This window comes from Mucor velutinosus (genome assembly GCF_035048745.1).
Source record: "Mucor velutinosus strain NIH1002 chromosome Unknown tig00000093, whole genome shotgun sequence".
Lineage (NCBI taxonomy): Eukaryota > Fungi > Mucoromycota > Mucoromycetes > Mucorales > Mucoraceae > Mucor > Mucor velutinosus.
Window position 1 is genome coordinate 1,420,160 of NW_027041907.1, and position 24,198 is coordinate 1,444,357.

The 24,198-nt window shown below is 39.3% G+C and overlaps 5 protein-coding genes and 1 non-coding gene across 6 annotated transcripts; 3 read left to right on the forward strand and 3 right to left on the reverse strand.

Annotated features, from left to right (window-relative positions):
* Positions 1–147: 147 nt before the first annotated feature.
* Positions 148–883, forward strand: ATC70_002208 (uncharacterized protein; the record flags this gene model as incomplete). The annotated part of the gene is made up of 6 exons (XM_064821589.1): positions 148–285; positions 344–377; positions 434–486; positions 553–592; positions 645–673; positions 734–883. 6 exons carry the CDS (start codon positions 148–150, stop codon positions 881–883), a joined length of 444 nt encoding a protein of 147 aa, XP_064681275.1.
* Positions 884–1,064: 181 nt separating this feature from the next.
* Positions 1,065–3,580, forward strand: ATC70_002209 (uncharacterized protein; the record flags this gene model as incomplete). The annotated part of the gene is made up of 13 exons (XM_064821590.1): positions 1,065–1,279; positions 1,350–1,389; positions 1,451–1,487; positions 1,582–1,592; positions 1,670–1,718; positions 1,769–1,844; positions 1,900–1,906; positions 2,051–2,301; positions 2,362–2,456; positions 2,521–2,887; positions 2,950–3,006; positions 3,069–3,412; positions 3,480–3,580. The coding sequence occupies 13 exons, from the start codon at positions 1,065–1,067 to the stop codon at positions 3,578–3,580; spliced, it is 1,650 nt and encodes a 549-aa protein (XP_064681276.1).
* Positions 3,581–11,096: 7,516 nt separating this feature from the next.
* On the reverse strand, positions 11,097–16,253 carry ATC70_002210 (uncharacterized protein; the record flags this gene model as incomplete). Its single annotated transcript, XM_064821591.1, has 1 exon — positions 11,097–16,253. The coding sequence occupies one exon, from the start codon at positions 16,251–16,253 to the stop codon at positions 11,097–11,099; it is 5,157 nt and encodes a 1,718-aa protein (XP_064681277.1).
* A 2,280-nt stretch (positions 16,254–18,533) lies between these two features.
* ATC70_002211 lies at positions 18,534–18,606 on the forward strand. Its single transcript has one exon. It is a non-coding gene; the product is annotated as a tRNA-Phe (tRNA).
* Positions 18,607–18,894: 288 nt separating this feature from the next.
* Positions 18,895–20,052, reverse strand: ATC70_002212 (uncharacterized protein; the record flags this gene model as incomplete). Its single annotated transcript, XM_064821592.1, has 6 exons — positions 18,895–18,965; positions 19,026–19,163; positions 19,223–19,300; positions 19,363–19,527; positions 19,585–19,753; positions 19,813–20,052. 6 exons carry the CDS (start codon positions 20,050–20,052, stop codon positions 18,895–18,897), a joined length of 861 nt encoding a protein of 286 aa, XP_064681278.1.
* A 409-nt stretch (positions 20,053–20,461) lies between these two features.
* On the reverse strand, positions 20,462–23,562 carry ATC70_002213 (uncharacterized protein; the record flags this gene model as incomplete). Its single annotated transcript, XM_064821593.1, has 2 exons — positions 20,462–20,851; positions 20,920–23,562. 2 exons carry the CDS (start codon positions 23,560–23,562, stop codon positions 20,462–20,464), a joined length of 3,033 nt encoding a protein of 1,010 aa, XP_064681279.1.
* Positions 23,563–24,198: the final 636 nt, after the last annotated feature.

Here is a 24,198-nt window from a genome sequence, read left to right on the forward strand (position 1 = left end):
CGTTGATCAGGAGCAATTCAAACAAGCGTCGGCCCTATTGAGTCAAGGCCCTGTTCGCATCTTGAATAGGGAAATCTCATTGGGTTAACCCCTAGTAGTTCGATGGGAAAAACAGCCTGCTTTTGTTTTCTTTTAATCCTCTCCAACATGATACGTTTTTTTCTAATAGTAAATAGGTCGTGTCAAACACGTTTTGCTAGATATTATCAGAACATACTAATTCAAGATAAAGCAACTTTTGAATTGGAGATTGCTAGACAATGTATTACTCGAAAGCAAAATCAGGTAAATTACAATCGCAAAATGAAAATGAATGCAAGCGTTCCAACGCATTGTTCTTTAGACATTGTTTTTTTCCATCAATCAGGACAAAATAGGTAAGTCGCTATACCCTATCGCAAAACTTGAAATTCGTTAATCGTTCGTCGGCTAGTTTATCGAGTGTATGCTTCATTGTATTTTATCATTGGTTGTGATCCAGAAGATGTAAGTGGGAACAAAGATCTACCTGCAGTTTTCATGTAGCAATTAATAGGACGCCGCTTTTCTCAGAATGAATTTTCCATCCTGGAACTGATTCAAAACTGTGTTGGTAAGCAGATGTGTATAAATTCGATATATTATGGCTGATGTTTTTCAAACAGAATGCTTGGACCATTACTTTGAAAAAGTGGCAAGTTTCAAGTGCGCACACCTATACTATATATATCGTTTCTAATTTTATATGGAATAGACGGAACTTGATCTTGTGTTCAACATCGAAAAAGTGCACATGATCATAGACGAAATCATCGTTCAAGGACTTATCGTGGAGACCAATCAAGAGAGGGTCTTGGCTTCAATGCGTGCTCTTGCCAATCAGAAATCAAACCCAGTTGCTTGAATTAGGGTTTTACAAAGCAAGATTGGGTTAATTCCATTTACGCTTCCGCCTATCTCTCTTGATTTTTTGTGTAGCTTAAAGAATAAATGTGTATAAAAAGAGTCGAGAAAAAGCGAAAGCAGTAAATTTTCACATTTTCTTCTTCTCTCCTTTCATTTATTTACATTTTTTTGCCTTTCGAATGATCGAAAAACCATCCGTTACAGAGAATCAAACGACGAGTTCAAGTGAATATCACTATGAATCTCAGAAAATTGAGGAATTTGAGAAATCAAGCGCACCTTCCTACCGTTCAGAAAACCTCAATCAGGAGGAAGAGAACCACATCCAAGAAGGCACTCACCGTGGCTTAGATGCTCGACACATTCAAATGATTTCGTTGGGTGGTGCCATTGGGTAAATGCTCACACATACACAAACTCATTCAGCATGTCAGATGTTTGATCCTTACTGACATCTACTCTAGTACTGGCCTTTTCCTTAACTCTGGTGGCAATATCGCCGAGGTATAATTATATACATATCTAAGTACTCAAGTTGTACGTATCTAATTTATTAATTTGATAGGCTGGCCCTGCTGGTGCTCTTATTGCCTATTGTGTTGGTAAGTTCTGGTTACACTTGAATCAAAATCAAGAAATAGCGGGTTGCTAAATACTAATTGCAACTCAATCTGATTCTTTTCATCCATTTCTTAGTGGGCTTCATGGTAAAATACAAACCTGGAATTCCATGCTCTACGATTCAAGATGGAAAAAGACTAACCGTATCTCGATACTATCTTAGGTCTATTGTATCATGACATGTCTTGGTGAAATGGCCACATTTATGCCTGGTAACTAAGCTACATGCAAGGCACATCTACTTATACTAACTTGTATACAGTATCTGGATCTTTCAATCACTATGCTACTCGTTTCGTTGAACCTTCCCTTGGTTTTGCTCTGGGCTGGAACTATTGGTAATTATACATGTATAGAGTCGACTTATGATAAAAGTACTAATCGAATTTCTAGGTTTTCTGTAAGTTACTGATTATGACTAATACATGAAAGAATACTCATCATTCGACTCCTAAATTTGATACTTGCTGATTTATATAGTGGGTTAGTATTCGACATTGGCACGTTTTGATTTGACATGCTGAATTAAACAAATGTGCTGTAGGCTGTTACAATCGCTACTGAACTCGCTGCTGCTGCTACCATTATCAAATTTTGGAAAGAAGTTTTGCCTGATGCTGCCTGGTCGACCATTTTCTTGGTCATCATTGTTGCAGTCAACTTTTTGAGCGTTAGAATCTATGGTGAACTCGAATATTGGTTTGCTCTGATCAAAATCGTCATTGTCGTTGTATTTATCATTGTTGCTATCCTTGTTACTGCTGGTGCTGTTGGCAGTGGCACCATTGGCTTCTCGTAAGACAACGCACTTTAATTAACATGTATGCAGTGCAATGCTAACTTTATCTTTTGCAGTTATTGGAATACTCCGGGCGCTTTCAATAATGGCGCTGTAGGTACTGTGAGTGTGCTCTTGTCAGCTGGTTTCTCATTCCAGGGTACCGAAGTTGGTAAGTAAAATTTCCCTGAAATTGCTCATGTGATGAGCATTTCTCACAACATGTGTGTATATAGTTGGTATCACTGCTGGTGAAGCAAAGAACCCTACAAAGACTGTACCTCGCGCTATCCGTAATACTTTCTGGCGTATCATCATCTTTTACATTTGTACCATTTTGTTGATCGGAATGTGCGTTCCCTACGACAATTCTGATTTGCAAAACCCTGATGGTGGACCTGGCACAGCCTCATTCACCTTGGTCTTCAAGTTGGCTGGTATTGAAGCTGGTGCTCATGTCATTAATGCCATTGTCCTCACCAGTGTCTTGTCTGCTTGTAACTCTTCCATGTACACCACTTCTCGCACTCTTATGGGTCTTGCTCGTGACAACAATGCTCCTGCTTTCCTCGGCCGTGTTAACAAGTTTGGTGCTCCTTTCTGGTAAGTTAGTTTCTCACGCATTTTTTCACACGAATCTCACTTTTCGTATGTTTTTATTACAGGGCTGTTGTCTTTTCATCAGTTGTTGGTTTCGCCTGTGTCTTTGTTTCCATTTACAGGTAATGTAACTATAAAGAATTGCAGTGTAACGTGTGCTAACCTGAATCATTGCAATCATCAGTGCTGAGCAAGCCTTCGTTTGGTTCTTGAGTATCACTGCTGTCTCTGGTTTCATTTCCTGGGCTGGTATTGCCGGTGTCCACATTCGTTTCCGCCGTGCTTACGTCCGTCAAGGTAGAAGCATCGCTGATCTTCCCTACAAGGCCATGGGCTATCCTTTCAGTGGTCTCTTTGCCACCATCCTCTGTATCTTGATTATTCTCGGCCAAGGTTATGGTGCCTTTACTCCTGAATTTGATGCTGTCACTTTCTGTACTAATTACATTGGTATTATTCCCTTCTTCCTCTGCTACATTGGCCACAAGATTTACACCAGAGGCAAGGTTATTCCTTTGGAAGAAGTTGGTAAGTCGGAATGTTCATTAATAATAACATATGCAATTGATAATTAACTCATACTTCCTCGATATAGACTTCGAAACTGGTCGTGTCACTCGATTTGATATCGAAAAGGATAACGAAGTAGATGCTGACATTCCTCGTTGGAAACGCATCGTTGCATGGATTGTCTAAATACATCATCGAAGTCAAGCAATTATAACATCAAAACAAAATGCAATTCCTTTATATTACGCCTCTAATTTCTATTCTTAATCTTTTTTTTTTTTTTAACACGTAATACCCAACTTGTATTTCAACAATAATACAGATATGATATGATCAATAAATTACCAATTTTGGGCAGAACCTCCCGTTCTTCTTTGTGATCAATAAAGTATGTGCGCCTTTAACTCTGTATTTGGAAGTGGGCCCTGTCAGGCCACTTGCCCAAGACACTAATTCTTCATCATTTTTCATGATGGCATTGCACAAAAAGTATTACATTTTCTTGTGGATCTTTAAATACAAGTTTCAATGCAAATTCGTATGATTTAATCAGCGGCAATGTGCTGTTGTGTTCCTTGATAACAGGAAGTTTAGCATTTGTTTTCAACACCGTCCTGTCCAATTATGCTATGAGGTCAGATAACCAAATTCTAGATAAACTTTATCTTTTTGTGATTGGACCAAAGACAGAGTATTTAAGATTACCGATATATTGCTATCAGTCTAAATGTCATACGCATAGGTTACTACTGATTTCTACAAAAATCCTTGATATAGTAAGACTGCAACTGCATTCTACCTTCAAAGACATATTTTGGTTTTAAATGCTTTCATAAGGTTCTTACTGTTCATAGCCATCTGTAAAGTTTACCTTTTAATGCTCATTTTCCAGGGGTGAATTATACGTAGCTCCAAATCGGATTAGCGCCTACCATTGTAAGGGATTATAGAACAAGTGGAAAAGACAATTTAAATGCCATAATCAAAGATATTGTTACTAAATCATTGATGAAGTACTTATGATCCTATATTGATCAAAGTCCTTTAACAAAAATTACTGCAATACGCTCATTCATTTTAGAAACTCTCTTACCTTTATTGCAATCAGAGACGGCGGCCCTCATCCTAGCGATATGTTTTGGAAGCTTCTTGATTAACCATATGAATTCAAAGCTTCTATAACACACTCAAACAAACCTCATTCTTTAGACAGCTATCCAACTTGAGCAGCTTTTTGAGCAGATGCAAGCAATTGACAATATCTGCGTGAGATATTTTGCTTGATGATCTTTAAACGGGCACCCAACAATTTATGTACAGGTTGAATGAAAAGAAAGTTGGCCAAGAAAGCACGTAACTGTACATCCAACTTTACAAACGCTTAATCGCATGCTTTATATTGAGTAGTTAAGCTGATACCTCCAAGACTTCCTTGACCAAAATACGTATGTGCAATGAGATAGCAAGCTAAAAGCAATCTTCTTGAAAACTGACGTCCATCAATACCGTTCGTAAGTATTTATGCTATGCGAATCTAATAATGACGTGTTCGAATGTACATGAACCATGACCTAAACAAGATGAGTCCCTATCTCGCTTATTTGAACAATAAAGTGCCATTGGTCACACTGTATTTAGTCACACGTGCCATACCATCGTAATCAATGCCCTGTAGATTCAAAAACAAGACGTTCAAATTTGCCAACTTTGCATGTATGCCAAAACTGCTCTACATTCTCTACATATATTTTAACCTTATAATAGCAAATACCACGCCTTGAACTACCAAGAAAACATTGGATGATGCTAAGATGATAGCCCACCCAAGCGTTTCAAGGCTACCCACACAGATAGACCTTTATGGCCAGTGCTCTTGCATTAATTGCCCCTTTGAACCTAACCCCAACAACATTCCCCAAATATTACAATAAAGAATTACCCCCTATTGCTCTCAATCTTTCAACTGTAATTCATCAGATTTCTGCTGCGAAGACTCTTTCAAGCTTGATTTAATGCAGTATGAGCGGAAGATAGAGCGCTTCTATTGGCTGAACAACAACTTAACGCATACTTCTACTTTTCCATCGCTCGAACGTATTCTTTTCGATAGTAACCACTTTTTTCGGTTCATAGCACATTTATATAGAATTAAAATAATCCTTGAATGGTACCACCTCTGGTAATAATTCTACGGCTTGAATACAAACAAGTCTTTTTTTCTAATAATTTAAGGGACTTCAAAGAAAAACATTATGTGTGGAATTTGAGGCTTTACAGACTAAAATTCACGGAAAAAAAGAATAAAAAAACAGTAAAGTCAACTAGATAAAGGTATGTTTTATTATCAAACTGACAGGTGTCAAGTAAAGTGAAGTCTCTCTACTGGCCAGGTAGATGATCCTTCTTATATACTATAACAATGGATAAAAGTTCTATTAATTAGATTGACAAATAAGTCAGCTCAGATCAACTAATGTCTAATCATGCTAAAAGACAACTCTAGCAAGCTAATCATGATTTAGCTTTGCCTGAATGAATAATTAGACTTGAAGTGAACTAGACTAGATTCCCATCATAAACAAAACCCAAAATAAATGTCATATCAATCAAATCACGCTACCATTAGCAGATAAGCATGCACAATAATAGTATTAGCATGATGATAGCAAGGGTTAAATGCTCTAAAATAAGAGATGACAGATACTAAAGTAAATGTCAAGGGTATTATAATGTGTTGTAACATAAATATACCTAAAAAGGATACAGGCTCAACAATAAAGAGCTATTCTTTACGCATGATTCAAAAACCATATATTGAAATGCCGTTCTTGATCCATCAGATCAACAACTAAATGACCCAACAAAAATATATAAAGTAATGGAATCACTGGCAACTACTAAACTGCTGCCAGATAAGAGATATAAACCAAATAATATAAATAGAGACGTAGAATATACATTTTATTGCACATTATCCTAATTTCGAATAAAGAAGGATTTTAACAGTATTCTGCCTGCTTTTTAACCCCTTTTTTACTGCACTACAGACTTGTACTATATATGAGACATGCTATAGACATGCCATATATCCAGATACATGCTAAAGATGTATGCTCAGCAATATACACTCAGATATGTACTATTGACATAGACTAAGGAGACTGTAGCTATCGGATACATGCTACTAGATCGATATTAATTATCCTTATAGAAAGGATAGATCAGGGTACTTTGGATGAGAGTCTAATTATTCATTCAGGCAAAGCTAAATCATGATTAGCTTGCTAGAGTTGTCTTTTAGCATGATTAGACATTAGTTGATCTGAGCTGACTTATTTGTCAATCTAATTAATAGAACTTTTATCCATTGTTATAGTATATAAGAAGGATCATCTACCTGGCCAGTAGAGAGACTTCACTTTACTTGACACCTGTCAGTTTGATAATAAAACATACCTTTATCTAGTTGACTTTACTGTTTTTTTATTCTTTTTTTCCGTGAATTTTAGTCTATAAAGCCTCAAATTCCACAGTTTCCTTGATTTCATTAGATAAAAATTTGTTTTTTCCCACTGTAAAATCCAATTTAGAGCTTGAAAGCACGATTTTTGAAAGGAATCATCGCCGGTGCCCAAACGTGGTCTCATTTCTTTAGAATATAAATCATATCTGAGAGGCAAATGTATTATACAACGTATAATATATAAGAAGGATTGAGCAGAGATGCATGGCATATGATGAGATCTCTGTATTCGGACAGTGCAAAGAAATAAGAGTGATGCCATCAAATGGCTAATTTACATACTGGTTCCTAGAGCGTAGTAGCCTATGTCCTTTCGCTCCTGAAAGTGGGTTTCAATTCTGACAAATGTTCTTCCGTCAAATCTACTATTATTAAGAACATTGTACCCTAAATTCCCATTGTTATTTGCTTATGATTAGTGGTCAACGAGCTTTCACGCAGCACATCGCTAACTGGTTCAAGGCGTATGGAATCATCTCTCATCATTCAAGATCAAAACCATATTGCTGCGGCACTGTCAAAAAAACTTTAAGTATCTTCGAAACTTGCACTCGCTTAATCCTCATTCACTCTTGGAGTAACATAATTAATATATTTAGTTTTAATTGTATTTTTTCCGTCTATATTCTGTTATTCTAAACACCTTCGGCTGGATGCATTTCTAAACAGGTACCTACCAAACTTACCGATGCTACCGAAACGTTATTTAGATAACGAAACTTGTTATGCAAAAGCAGCTCCTGTATACCATGATGCCTTGCATGAAATATTTTTAATGGGCCTTTTTCACGTAATACTATATAATAGATGCTAGATCAAGTGCTTGCACCTTGTCTTACTTCGAATAAAGAAGGATTTAAATAGTATTTATTTAGTTATAGATCTTTTATTACAAACATTATATTATAATAAATGTCAGATCAATATGAAATCTACTAGTTGAAACCCTTCGTCGTTTGAACCCCTCAGCCAATCAAATCGCTTGAAAACTCCGCTGACCTCAAAAAAATTTTGCGAGGGTTTCCCCCTGTTTTGATGTGAGGCAAAATTTTAAGCTCCGATATATACAGCAATATAGCGGTTGCTATCATCAAACTTCCCTCAGGTGCTAGAGCATGCCTTACTTACACCACCTAGCTTTAAGTTCAGGCATTGAGACCCTCAGTCACCACTAAAGTAAGTAGCGATAACCAAGTGGAGGCGGCCTATCTACCTCCTAGCCTCGGATAAAGTCTTGTTGAGCTTCAGGGATAGGCACATCCACACAACGTAAAAAAAGTATGCTTCAAAGAAACATAATAATAAAAAAAGAATGAAGAAAAGAACATGCTACAGTACTATAGGAGTATAGTAGTATGTAAGCAAAAAAGAGACACTCACAAGAAGCGAGTCAAAGAAAAGCATAACAAACATAAAATCAAAGATGTTTAAAAAAGCTCGTTGCTGTTGCAAGAAAAATGCATACATGAGCAGCAACGCGCATGATGGTAGTAATAGTCGGAAGTAAAGCAACATGACACAAATACGCACAACTGCAAAAGCAACAGTGGTATCATAAGTTTGCCATACAACATAATGACTAATGTTGTTTCATGTAAAGCTACAGAGGAAACACTACCAACAAAAGAAAAGAAAAAGAAAAAAAGCGCAACAAGGCAAGCATCATGAATGCATTATCACGAGGAAGGAAGCAATAATATAAACGTTCAAAGAAGTTTTATATTATTGCAACCAGAAGAAATAAGTTACCATTTACCACAGCCATAAATACACCAGAATAGTATAGGCAATCCCCGAAGACAGGCCACAGAACGAGCATGCATCAAATACAGTAGACCAGAAAAGATTATATTAGCAGCAGCAACAGCAGCAACACCGGCACCATAGAAAAACTAAAGAACGAACAACATCAGCAGAGAGCAGACAAAGGCCAAAGAAGTTACTAGCCACTTATCACCACCATAGATGGACCAGATATTACGCAATCACCGGGTATGAACCACAGAACGAGCATGGACCAAAGACAGTACAACAGAAAAGTCCAGATTAGCAGCAGCAGCAGCAGCAACACCAGCATCATAGAAAAACCGAAGAACGAACACCACCAGCAGAGATAGTAGAGAAGTAATGGCAGCAGCACCCACGTCAAACAGGCAAAAAAATTATCGAAACCTAATAAACAAATTCAATTAGTGCTGATTCTACGTCTCCCAGTGCTAGTTATCGAATGGTACCTACTATATTCCACACTAAAGAAGCAGTATCAAGTAATTGTAACAGTGCAAGACCGTGTCATCAAAAGCTAGAGTGTTATTTTCAGTCAAAAGGGTTCCAAAACCAATATGGTTTGATACTAAGCGCGTTTTGCAAAAAGGGTAAAAACCGGAGGTATGGAATAATGAGAGAACGCCGTAACCGACGTCACGACCAGTAGATTTGGCCTCAGTCTTCTGCCTTGGTAGCCGTAACTGCTGTACTTTAATTTGAAATTGTGCAGTAGGCATTTTCGTGTTCAGATTTGACTTGATCTTAAATTCTTTAAACGTTTTTCCTAAATTTGACTATGAAAATTGCCGTTGTTATACTTTACTTTCTAATGCATTTATAAAGAGTCAATAAAGGCGCATCGAATGATGCTGGTTATATTCAGATTTCAGACCGAAAATAATGAGCAATTTGCAAAAATATGAAAACAAGATTTCTGCAAAAATGTCAAAAGTTAGCATATAAAAGTCTCGAGATAGTAGTTTTCAATGTTGCATATCATCTTTACGGTCAATTCGATCTAATATGTATTATAGAAAAAGTCTTCATTTTTGGGGTTAAAAACGCGATCGTTAGATTTTCAAGAATTTTTCCTTACTATTACTCATCCAAAAATGAGGGTTTCCATGGATTTGCAATGACCAAAAAAAATTGAGATAAAGCATCAGTAAGTAAGGCGTATCAAAGGAGAGCCGTTTGGTGTTATTCCTAGGGTAAAGAACGCTGTGTGGCATGAGTTATTCGTGTTTGAAAATGGCTAAATTTGGACAGAATTTGACCTATAAACAAGACTGTTAAGCACAAAGAATAAAAGGATTATTATTTGTAGCTTATAAAAAATGTTCGATATTATAAAAACAAGAAAAGACTTATTTGAATAAGATCAGACACAAAAAAACTAAAGATTTATTGATGAAGACAAGAGTTATCTATTTATATTAAGTTCTGAATGCCAAAGTAGCAATTTATCTTGTACAACGCTTATCACATCTGGCGAACCTCAGTATTTAGATAACTGAGATGCACTTCACTTATCATAGCTTGTCCATGTTGCAGTGAAATCAGGTTTAATGGATTTCACAAAAAAAATAAAGCAAAGGTAAAATACAATAGAAATCAACTGTATTTTATTTTGTGTATAAAATGAACTGAAGATCCTGGAATTGAGTAAAAAAAAGAAGAGTATTTATACATTTGCATCTGGCTTGTAGGATTAGTGATGATAGAGAGCAATAGGTGCTGCTATTGCGATATCTGGCAAATGTTGTTGATGTTTGATTTAAAGTGGTAATCAATGCAGGAGCACTGGCCATAAGGGTCGATTTGAGTAACCTTGATGGGCTTGGGTGAGCTATCGTCATAGCATGATTTAATGTAACCTTGATGGTTTAAAGTGTGATGTTTGTTATTGAAGCATGGAATCCTTTATCTGGGATATTGTGCAACTATGGCAGCAGGGCATAGTTGTCATATTTGAATATGCTTGTTATTGATTTGATTCTTTTTGGATAAAGATACCATCACTTATTACGACCATCATGGGTGTGATTGAATACACTGTGATCAGGAGTGATTCATTCACACGATGTGCGATATAAGCGTGTATCTTTACTTTAGTATTTTTAAATGGTTTTTTGATGTACATTTGAGCGCTTTCATTAATAGATCCAAATAGCATGAATTTGAATGAGTGCTATTTGATGAACTTTGGTTTTCAATTAAGTTGCGTTTGGGTGGCTATTTCATTACATTGCCCCCAGCCAAACTTTTTGTGGGGAAAAAGTTGACAGAGATATGAATTTAGACGACCAAAAGTGATTTGATTGGAACATGTAGAAGGAAGGAAGACATAGATATAAGCAAGAGCAGAGAAACAAGTGCCGAAGGCAGTGGAGGAAGGAAAGCTGGAGGCTACTAATGTTTGCGGCGAGTGTTTTCGCGGCTTGTGTGATCAGTGCCTGCTTTTCGCTTGTTACCAGCCTGTTTTGAGGGGCGTTTGTTTGTAGGTAGTGGTACATGTCTTTGATGTTGCAGTTCCTTGTTGAGCTTGACCTTTTCCCAGTATTTTTTGATTGGAATGGGAGAGGAGAATAGATCAGCTGTAATGTATTCATTTTCACGTTCAGAATAACCAGCCCATTTAACTAGGTATTCGATCTCATCATCATCGCGGTAGCGATGATCGCGAATGTCCTCAACTTCAAAGATTTCGTCTTCAATGGTAGTTTCATCAATGTTGACAGGTTTGAGTTCAGAAGGAGTATATTCACGATGCATGAGAGAATTGGTTTCGTCTTTTAGAATGTAATTGCCAGCTTGGGTACGCTTGACAACGAAATATGGGCCAGCATAGAGAGGCGCGAGTTTGGATGAACGACCTTCTTCAAGGCGGACCATGACAGGAGAGTCAAAGGCTAGTTCAGGTAGGATGTATCGACGTTTATCCATACGCTTATTGTATTCCTCAGCAAGCCGTTGTGTACGCTCTTGGAGAGCAGGAAACACGATGGTATTCATGTGTTCGATACGCTGTTGGAGCTCTTGAATGGATAGTGCAGGACGTCCATTGAGGTTGAGTTTATTTGGATTGGGATTGACGTTAACTTGACGAGCAAACATGAGACTGAATGGGGTACTGGCAGTACGCTCTTTGACTTTCATGTTGAGTGCAAGTTGGACGATGGGTACGCGATCATCCCAGTTATGCGTGTCATTACCACACATTTTGCGTAGCGTATGCTCGAATTGTTTGATAGCGTTCTCAGCACTACCATTGGATTGTTTGTAGTAAGGAAGAGAATGTCGCTGCTTGATGCCAAGCGTTTTTGTGAAGTGATCCATGAGATTGGATTTAAATTCCTTGCCGTTGTCAGCTTGTTGGATGCTAACAGCAACACCATAGTCACCATAGATGGATAGTATGGCTTGAGCGACTGTAGCGCCATTTTTGTTAGGAATTGGACGAGCTATAATGTAGCGAGTACAGAGATCAATCACAACCAGCACATAAACATTTCCCTTATCGGTGATCGACATAGGACCTAAGATATCCATAGCAATGTGATCAAAGGCGTCAAAGCTGACGATGCTTTTAGCAGGGTTGAAACCTCGACGAGCGACGTTGTGCTTTGCACATTCAGGACATGCTTTCAGTATTTCCTTGCAATCAGCGTAGATGGTGTTCCAATGTAAACCCAAATACGTGTGGATATGTTGAACCACAGACTCAATGCCAAAATGGCCTATTTTATGTGCATCTTTGATGATTTGAGCCCGATCTGCTTCTGGAGGAGCAATGTAATCCGTTGTAGAATTCTGGAATTCTTTGCTATTTAGTTTCACAGCAAGTACGTTGAGATTGCGGTCCTGAGAATAGACTGTGCGTTGACGGTTTACTTCAATCTTTTTGTTGGTGTCCCTTTTGATCAGAATGAGCTTATGCAATTTTCTCATCTGTCGATCATTTTCATCTTCCAGCCATTTGTCTTCATCAATTATTGGATATACCCTTGAAAGAGCATCACAGAGAACATTTTCAATGCCTTTCACATGTGAAATTGTGAAGTGAAATTCTCCCAAGATTTCCAAGTAGCTCTGGAGCGTACTGTTTAGTGAAGTAGATGTGAACATGTAGGTCAATGCCAAATGATCGGTCAGGACCTCGATATCATTATGACCCCACAGTAGCGATCTAAATTTGATGAATCCAAAGACAACAGCGGCACACTCTCTACGGTTTGTAGACCAGTTGCGCTCAGCTGAATTGAGAGATCTGCTAACAAATGCAATGTGCTTGATTCTACCCAGTTTATCCTTTTGATAAAGACAGGCAGCGATGCCATAGAGACTAGCATCGCATTGGAGGAACATTTTGTCGTCCAACACTGGAGCATGCAGTATTTGGTTTGAGAGCAGTATTTGCTTGATGGTATTGAACCGATCAGTATGCAATTGTGTCCAATTCTTTTTTCCGTCACTGTCATTTCGAAGACTATCGATGGGCTCAGCAACCTTGGACAGCATGGGACAAAAGTTTCGCAGATGGGAAACGACACCCATAAGCGAGCGAACTTGTTTTGCAGTTTTGGGAATGGGCCATTCGTCTATGTCAGATAAACGACGCATATCAATCTTTTGTATGCCAGGTCCAACCACAAAGCCTAGTAAAAAGACTGATGTCTGGAACCATGAACATTTTTTCACATTGATGCGCAGGTTGACGGATGTCAAGCGATTAACGGCAAGATTGATAAGCTTGATGTGGCTTTTCTCACAGATACTATGCAGGACACAGTCATCTATGTAGTGTTCAATGCCACCCCATACTTTGGTTGGATCAACTTGGGAAGGATCCATGTTCTTTTCCATTTCGAATTTTAGTTCGTCGGATAAACCAGTGAATAAAATTGACATGCATTTTACGAACAGAGAGCTCATAAATTTTAGGCCAAAAGGGGCCCTACACCATCTGTAAAAAATGCCATTATGCGAGAATATAAGGGCATTGCGAGATGCTTCATGCACACCATACGAATAGTATGCTTGGTGTAAGTCAATTTTACTTATTATGCGTGCGCTAGAGGACACTCGTTCAAAGATTTCGTGAATCTTGGGAACCGCATAATTTTCATGGTAATTGTCATCAATGGACGCATTGATGCGACGAAGATCACAACACACTCTCAATTTGGTGGGTTGATCGTTCTCATCCTTCTTTGTCACCGTAATCAGAGGTGAATGGAACACTGATGAGGGTTTGCAGCGTTCAACAATCTTATTTTGAAGCCATTCTTTGATTTGTTTGTCAATCTCGGCATGCGAGTTGATGGATAATGGATACTGGCGAATGAAGCAATCCTTGGGATTGGATATAGGAACATGCACTACACTTTCAGGCATGGAACATACTGCGTCAGCAGGGATGTTCTTGTTGGCATTCAGAGATTGTTCGATCTGTTGTAGAAGGATGTGACGTTCCTGAGAAGTACCATAATCAGCATTTTCTGGATTATAGACGTTTTCAGTGTCATAGTTTATATTCTTGAATTGAGCAATTTCGTTTTCGGTGTCAGGAAAGCAATGAGCTACTCCACTAAGATAGATGTTGAGGCGAGGCAAGATGTCGACTCCTAGGAGTACATCAAACTCTTCAGCCATGGAATCATTGAAGTCAATGATTTCAAAGGAATGTTCAAATGTGATTCCATTCATATAAGTTACTTTGATGGGTTCGGTGCTTCCAATGCGTTCAGCTTTAGATGCACTACCATCTTTGTTCATGCTCAAAAAGGTTAAATAACCACCCAATGCTTTGATATTTTTGATGGTAGAGAATTTTTTATTCAAAACGGATTTGTTAATGATGCTAACATCTGAACCAGGATCCACCTTTCCGATGATTCTAATGTTATTGAGAAGCAATGGTGTTATTAAATTGAAAGTGTTTTTGTTTGATGTGGAAGACTTACATTCTTTGTCTTCCATAGCCTCGCGGAAGAGGTCACTTTCGCTGGACCCGGAGTCCTTTTGCTTTCCTTTGCCATTACGGGAATGACGCTTTTGTTTCTGACTACTGGAGCCAGTTGTATAGGGTCGATGACCACTATTTTCTCTTCTCACGCTCAACACCTTGAACGAACCCTTCATAGCTTGGTACTCAGGGCAAGAGTGACCGTGGAACCAAGTTTTGCCACACCACTTGCAGAAAGTGTTTCCGCTGGCCTTCTTGGGTACGTTTGCCTTTTCAACTACACGTCTTGATGAAGAACCACCTTTGTTCAGACGACAGTCCTTCTCGTGATGTCTGGCCTGAGAGCCTCCATGGTTTGAGCAGTAGTAACGAGGAGCGGAAGAAGAAGCAGCAGCAGAGGAAGAGAATCCAGATGAACCGGATGAGGAGGACGAAGCACGAGAACCACCATGTCGCTTTGCGTTGACAAACGAAACAGGACACTTTTGAGTGTTGAGGACGTTCATGGCACAGGTAACAATCTGACTGGCGGTGAAGTTAGAACACCCAGGGAAGTGAACACCGAGAACAGCGTTGATTTGGATCTGCCATTCATTGGGGAAGCCGAGCAAGAATGTATCGCCAAGAGTGGTATCTTCAGATGAGTAGCCTGCCTCCATCATAGCCCGAGCGAAACGGTTGTAGTACTCCTCCGTAGTTTCACCATGTCTCATAGTAGCCGTTTGTACCTCCCGGCGAGCATCTAGACGCAGAGCAGCATTACTGAATTTTGATGTGAACTTTTCCTTGGCGGCAACCCATGTTTCAGCATTCAGTAATTCTTGATTTAACCAAAGATCCAAGTCGTAAGGTATCGTGAGAGGGATATACCGGCGCCAGACATCCTCGATTGCCTTTCCGGGAGACGAAATTACCTTCTCAAAGGAGCGCAGAAAATGGTGAATCGAATCATAGGAGATTTCATTGGGAAAGTACTTGGTGGCATGCGAACGAAGTTGGAATTTAGGTAGGTCTTGCTTGGACAATGAGATGCCCTCATTGTCACCAGTGAGTGAGGCGGTGACATTGGATTCGGACAGCTTGGCTGAGTGTTTGACAGTGGAGATCAGACGATTCAGGTCCTCAATCTTGGATCGCATATCTTCAATATGCTTTTGACCGTGCTCATTGTTCATATCAGTTCCCTCGACCATGTCCAGCAACAGACGTACAAACGAATCCCGACGCCAGACCAATTTCTTGATGGAATTCAACGTGCTAGAACCAGCAGCAGAGGAGGATGCATTACCTGATGAACATGATGTCGACGCAGACAAATGAGAAGTAACTTGAGATGAGGATTCACCACCATCATTGGGAGCATGGTTAGCCAAAGCAGGAACAGGAGAGGATCGCAATGGCATAGCATCCATCATGGCAATATCCTCTTGATGGTTTGAAGGTTGAGGTTGTTGTCCGACATCAGTACCTTGATCCAAGAGGATGGCCTGGACTTGCTGCCTAGTGTGCTCAATGGTATCGTCACCAGGTTGACGTTGAGCAGGAGAACCTTGAGCAGAGGGGACAGAAGGAGAGCCAGAGTTGTTGGTATTGTCAGACATTGTGATAAGGTTTGTTTAATAAAATATAGTTTGAATATTGTAAAAAATGCAGTGAAATCAGGTTTAATGGATTTCACAAAAAAAATAAAGCAAAGGTAAAATACAATAGAAATCAACTGTATTTTATTTTGTGTATAAAATGAACTGAAGATCCTGGAATTGAGTAAAAAAAAGAAGAGTATTTATACATTTGCATCTGGCTTGTAGGATTAGTGATGATAGAGAGCAATAGGTGCTGCTATTGCGATATCTGGCAAATGTTGTTGATGTTTGATTTAAAGTGGTAATCAATGCAGGAGCACTGGCCATAAGGGTCGATTTGAGTAACCTTGATGGGCTTGGGTGAGCTATCGTCATAGCATGATTTAATGTAACCTTGATGGTTTAAAGTGTGATGTTTGTTATTGAAGCATGGAATCCTTTATCTGGGATATTGTGCAACTATGGCAGCAGGGCATAGTTGTCATATTTGAATATGCTTGTTATTGATTTGATTCTTTTTGGATAAAGATACCATCACTTATTACGACCATCATGGGTGTGATTGAATACACTGTGATCAGGAGTGATTCATTCACACGATGTGCGATATAAGCGTGTATCTTTACTTTAGTATTTTTAAATGGTTTTTTGATGTACATTTGAGCGCTTTCATTAATAGATCCAAATAGCATGAATTTGAATGAGTGCTATTTGATGAACTTTGGTTTTCAATTAAGTTGCGTTTGGGTGACTATTTCATTACACATGTTGTTGCACAACACAGACATATCTACCCATTAAGAATACTACCTTTGTGGAATTTGAGGCTTGATAGACTAAAATTCACGGAAAAAAAAGAATAAAAAAACAGTAATGTCAACTTGATAAAGGTATATTTTATTATCAAACTGACAGGTGTAAAGTAAACTGAAGTCTCTCTACTGGCCAGGTAGATGATCCTTCTTATATACTATAACAATGGATAAAAGTTCTATTAATTAGATTAACAAATAAGTCAACTCAGATCAACTAATGTCTAATCATGCTAAAAGACAACTCCAGCAAGCTAATCATGATTTAGCTCTGTCTGGATGAATAATTAGACTCTCATCCGAAGTACCCTGATCTATCCTTTCTATAAGGATAATTAATATCGATCTAGTAGCATGTATCCGATAGGTACAGTCTTCTTAGTCTATATTAATAGTACATATCTGAGTGTATATCGCTAAGCATACATCTTTAGCATGTATCTGGATATATGGCATGTCTATAGCATATCGTATGCATGTCTATAGCATGTCTCATATATAGTACAAGTCTGTAGTACATAATAAAGTATCTGTAGCTAGTATCACGGATATAAGCATGTGTCTTATAGCGTGGATCATGAAGTGCACATCTGAAGCAACAAGCTCATATTGCATTAATCTTGGTGCCTATCCAGATATGGTAAACATCCGTAGTCAATGTCGGAATACAAGTATAAGTCTATAGCGCCATCCATGTCCGTGGTGCCATCTATGGCCTATATCTTATATAGTATGAATCTTATAGTACTAGCGTATCTGAAGTCCATATCTTCTTATAGTATAAATCGATATCGTACATCTAATCCAGTGTACATACAGTTTATATCTAAATCTGGTAACTGGATGAACTGTCGGAATGCAGATCATAGTGGATGTATTCCACAACCTTAATCTTTATAGACAGTTGTAGCCCTTCTGGCACAACAGTGGACAATTATAATTAAGGAAAAATGACTGATAAAAGACTGGTGAAGTATCGCAGTAGGCGCCCAAACGTGGTCTTATTTGGCAGAGCAATCATAGAGGAAAAAAATATAGATAATTGAGAAGAAGCTTGGATGAACTGGCAGTTGTACATAATATAACAATGTTTGTCGAAACGTTCGTTTTTTCTATATTATATTGGTTCCTTTACGTTTTTCTTGCTTAATTATTTGACAACCAATGTAGCAACTAAAAGTATTTTTATATGTTTGATAACTTCTCAAATTGGGCATATAGTCTTCCTGATATAAATTTTTTATAAAGGGCAAAGCGTACATAATATATGAAGAAGTTATTTGGTTATTTCCTGCTTCAGTTTAATTGAAAATGTTTTTAGATGTATCTATATATTATGTAAAACCTATTTTAGCTATAAATCCTTCACAAATATTCGCTTCTCGAACTACAGGGCTCTTAAAAACCTTATTATCTACATGCTGCTGTTGCAAAAACTTGGCATTGTGTATAACACTCAATTTTTGGTCTCGAAATCATGGAATTTGCGGGTATAGCTCAGCTGGGAGAGCGTTAGACTGAAGATCTAAAGGTCAGGTGTTCGATCCACTTTAGCCGCATTCATTTTTGCGCATTTTTCAAACGCGCTTACGTAATATAAATGATCTTCTGTCAAGTCTGATGTTTTCTACTTTTTTTGAATAGGAAAATCATCGTTTACTTGCTTTCAGCAGTACTCCAGTATTTGAAATGTTACAAGACGTCAAAAGCATGATTATGTGTATACACAAATCTAAACTTTCAAAATTTCGTCATTAAACACTGCCAATTTGGTTGTTTTGTATTTGTAGCATACGTATTTATTTAGATTTAATCTACATTCCAGATGTCAATTAGCGAGCGGATGCCTATTCATCAAATGCACTAGCAATTTGCTTTTCTCTCGCTGCATTATTTGCCTTTTGTGCGAGTCGTTGTTCTAGTTGTTGCAAAGCTGGTTTTAGCAAACTGTATGTCTATTGCTACAAACGCTTCTTACCTTTTGCTGCTTTCAGCAACTCTTTCTCGGCTTGTCGTTGTTCCGCTGTCTTCGTTGATCTCACCCCTAAAGCACTATGCACTAATCGTTTAGCAACCATATCAGTTGTTACAGGTCGACGTGGAATAGGCCCAGATGCTACATTGTAGAAAGCATTTAGGATCTGATACAATTGGTAGTTATACTGATATGCTTACGCTTGATCTCCACTCGACCTTTGTAAGGTCGAATCTTGATGATTGGGCTATTTATGTGATCTATGTAAGCTTTTTTTGCTACAAATAAAGTATTAATTCATCACGATGCAACACTAACATAAGCAATCAACCATCTTTACCTGTGTTTGGATGCTCAAAGACAATCAATGCTCTGGTATCATCAACCCATTTTATACTGTATCCACCTCTCATTGATTCATATTCTCTAAACATATCTTGCAAATGATGCGTTTTGAAAGAGCTTGGAAAATCATAACAGTCAAGTGTGGTCGTCAACTCTTCATCTACGGTCAACATGTTCAATTGATTGAGCTTCTCATTCATCTGTCACAAGAACTTACCATTGATGGGTATTGCTGACTCTTTTGGTTTTGGCTTGGCTGGTGTCTGTATTTTCGCTTTCACTTTGAAATGATCGGCTGATGCCTCCCACTCTTCTTCCCAATCATCTTTGTCGTCAGGCGTCTCGATCGCTAAATTCTTGACTTTCTCGGTCAATTTCTCGATAGTCTAGACATGCTGTTAGGCAACCAAACAGTCCATGAGATGGTCAATAAGCAATTATTTACATCATTATTGGACGTCTTGGGTTCTTCTCTCAAGATTCTGCTGTTATTTGAAATGACTTCATTGTCTTCATTCAGAGGAGCTCTGAATTGACCTCTTCCACGTCGCTTTACTTCGGTATCCTCCTTGGGCGATGCTCGAGCTGACGGTGGTGGTGATGGCACAGTAGCTTTCTCTACTTGATTGCGTCGGTGAACAGGAATATAAGGCTGAAATGCCGGTCTCTTTAGCTTCGTTTCCATGAAATGCTCTTCTTTACAAATGCAAACAGAAAAAGAGATAATTCAATTGTGGCATCGATCTCTGAAAGATCATCAATTTACCTCAACACAGTCACATGGACGATATCCTTGATACAATAATACATTGTATTACAACGTCTTTAACGGTTATAATGATTCTGTGTGACTATAAGCACAATGTTATTTGGTTGATTTCAAGTCGAAAGCGCTGCTTTGGATGTTGCCATGGCAACCAGACCTATTGTTTACCGTTTCCAAATCAAACAGACTTATCATTTCAAAAAGCCAAACTCAATCCGTGTTGGTGTCAAAGCTGTTGAGTTGGCGGACTGAGCTGCTGCTTTGAAGCATAAACAGACATAGACATCTTGTATTCAAAAAAAAAAGGGGGGGATCTATCGCTTTATTATTAAATTTGATTGTTATTACTGTTTCTGGGTATGAGAGATTCTTTTGCTCCAAGTGGCACATCATCATCCTCATCGTCATCATCTTCTTCTTGGATGCCATTGAATCGAGGATTGCCAAACATGGCCTGTTGTTGTGGTTGCCACATTGGATATTGTCCATATTGTTGCTGCATCATCATCATTGACATACGAGGATCCATCATTTGAGGCATCATTTGCATGTTCATCATGCTGGGGTTTTGCATTTGCATCATACCAGGATACATTATTGGCTGGCCCATCAAGTTCATCATTGGCATTTGACCACCCATCATTTGCATCATGGCAGGGTTCATTCCTGGATACATCATTGGCTGCCCCATCATATTCATGCCTTGACCCATCATAGGCTTCTCAAATTACAAAGCGATTAGTATTCATCTCATTTTTCATTTCGGCTAAGCACTGATTCACTCACCTGCATCATTTGTGCACGCTGATCCATCATATATCTTTCTCGCTCACGGTCCATCATACGATCACGGTCCATGTCGCCAAATCGATTCTTACTGGATTCCTTTTGCTTTTTTTCGTGCTCAATTTGAGAAATCATGCCTACCAAACCAGCGCGAGGCTCCGGTGGTTTATTAGGGACTTGTATGAGTGGCTGTCCTGTGGCTCTAGCGTAGCCTTCTTGGTCATGAGCTGATGCACGGTCTGGTCTGTAGGTGTCCAGTAAGCTATTTTGAGTGGCAAATCGATCGCCCAATTGGGGAATAACAGGTCCATCTTCATCCATGATAGGATATCCATCTTCATCAAAGTATTGCTGCTGCTGCTCCATCATACTTGCACTATCCCATTGTGGTTGGCCTTGCTGATACTGCATGCGAGGATCGTTATAGTCCATGTATTGCTGCTGTTGATATCTCTGCTGTTGCTGATGTTGCTGTTGCTGGTGAATTGGAACATCGTCATCACTGCCAGAATAGCTCGCATCATCCTCTGCGTCCTCCTCGTCCTCAGTATCTGATCCACTCAGACTGACTTGAGTTCTGGCCATCTTGGGTGTTGGTCTTTTGGCTGATGTAACAGGGGCCCGAGTAGGCTCTTCATCTTCACTATCAGACAGCCCAAATTCATCCTCACTTTTGGCACCTTTTTCCTTGGTTGGCAAGCTTGTGTTGGATGAATGGTCAGTTGGTAGTGTCTGTGCGGATGGTTGAGGTGGTGAAAATACACTATCTGTCTGAAGGGGTGCGCGCGGTGATGCAGATGTTGTGTTCCTCTTTTCAATATCACCTAAAATGCTGCTGGCGAATCCATCATCTTCTGAAGCTGTCATAGGGGGTAGCGATAAACTTTCTTTTGTGTGTAGTTTGGAGCTTTTCTTGTTGAATACGGAATCGCGATCACTGTCTTCCTCCTCTTCTTCTTCTTCGTCGTCGTCATCACTTCCCTCGTCACTGGCATAGATTCTGCGACCTGGTGCCGGAGCATTCATACGCTGTTGTTGTTGTTGTTGTTGCTGAGTGGGTTGTGGCAGTGGAGATCTGATGGAGGAAGACTGGCTGGAATATGTAGACATCCGTTGCGAAGTGGGACGAGGCGACTGATTATTGTACATGGGTGCACCTGAAGGTATTTGATGAATGAGGCCCATTGGCTGTTGTGATTGGCGATGCATAGGTGGAGGTGGAGGTTGCTGCTGCTGCTGCTGCATTTTATGAAGCAAAATGCCTGCAAATTGGGCCTTATTATCCAGCAAAGTTTCATCGCTAAAGTTGAGGTGTGCCACTTCAGGTACTTCCAAAAACAAGCGAGGCAAATCACTTTTGGGTTCTCCAAAATTGAGTGAGTTGATGTTGAGAGGATCGTCATTCAAGCGGCTGGGTCTGCCGTACAATTTGAATGCGTCAAAAGTGCCAATTGTCCACTGAACAAGCTCTTTGGGGGTTGATGCCATGATGAGTGCACTCGAGTAGGATGCTGCAGGCTGTTGCTCGCCATTCAATTTGACAGTAAATGTGCTTCCTTCCACTTTGAACATGGTAACAAGATCAATGGCTTGTGGTGATTCCGGATACAAAATGTAAGATTGCACCACATTGACCATGGTCAGCACTGGCGACTTTGCCTTCTTTGATTCGTAAAACATCATTTGACCCCTTGACTGCACTGATTTCTTGCTGAAAAGCTTCTTCTCCTCCTTTCTATCTGATACTACCACCCAATACTTTTGCCACTCGGTTGTGCCTGAGAATCTGACCTGGACAAATCCTTCCATCTTACTCATTGGCTTGGCAAGAACATCGGCGTATGCTGAGCGAGACACAAAGCTGCGTGTGAAAATTTCCTGCAGCTTGGAGCATTCAAAACATGACAGACGAATAGCACAGACCCAATTGACGAGTGTGTTGAAATCAGGCACATCAAACAGATATCGATTAGCACCAGCTGAATTCAGGGAAAATACGTTCTCTCGTCCAGGTTCACCAGAGCGACCAACAAGTTCAACATTGGAGTCGGTAATATTGATATATTGAGGCATCACATTCTCGCTTTGATCAGTCTGTGTGTCCCAGAGCGTCAATACAGGTCCACAAAGCTCGACGTACCATTTGGACCATTTGGGATCGCCGAATGACTTGCCATCCACAGTCAAGTCATTCTTTTTGTACACATAGCCTTCAAAGTAGACCTTTTGAGAGTAATTTTCGTACAGTGATTGAATCACACTCATATCTTGGGGTACAATGGAGCTGTTAGACTGAGGTGGTGCAGGTTTGATGAAGTTTGATGGCTTTGCTGAGTTCAAACCGATTGCCATGTTTCGAACAGATACAGGTCTGGGAAAGTTGTTTCCTTGCGATGCTTGTTGTTGTTGCTGGTAAGAAAGGGGCTGGTCATCGTCCTCATCGTCACTGGCTCGGTATTGCTGTTGGATATACTGACCCTGGTTCCATTGGCCCCCTCCGCCTTGGTTAGGAGGTTGACTGTAATGCTGTTGATGATGTTGCTGTTGCTGTTGCTGTTGCTGGCTGTGATGATATGATGTTGAATCATGACCAAGATTCAGGTTTCTCATTCCCGACTCGAACGAACTAGTTGAGTTACTCATTCTCTCTATCGTCATTGCAATCAAGAGCAAAGAGTGCAGCAAAGGAGGGATGAGTTTGATAGTGAGATAATGATGAAGAAAAAAGGGACGTTAGAAACAAATTGAACGTGTGGCATGTCCCATCGATGCTAGCAAGCGATAATTACCTTTAATGCTTTATGTTGAGTGTATTGACTGGGTGAGTTATTCGCACAGAAAGCAAAAAGGGAAAAAAGCAGTAAAACGAGATAAATACGAAGAAGAGAGAAGGAAATGGATACCAAAGATTCAAACACTTAAAAATAGAAATTGTAATTTCTACCTCCTCTTCTTTTTTTTTTTTCCTTTGCAGTATAGAACACACCTTGATGTATTCATCGTTTCATGACTAGATAGACGTACAAAGACCCTGAATATCATCATCATTAAAACGCGTTACTTAAACGAGGTCAACATGCTTATAGTATGCACATTGATTGAGCCATTAAGAATTTGAATAGACAACCCAGGTAAAGCACTGGTGTACGCCACCTTATGCGGCACATGAAACTCGAATCCCATTATACCACCAACAAGAGCAGACGAATCTAATTTGACGAGATATATTTGTAGAACATTGGCATCAGCGCATCCCAAAAAGTAACCTCGTACGCTAAC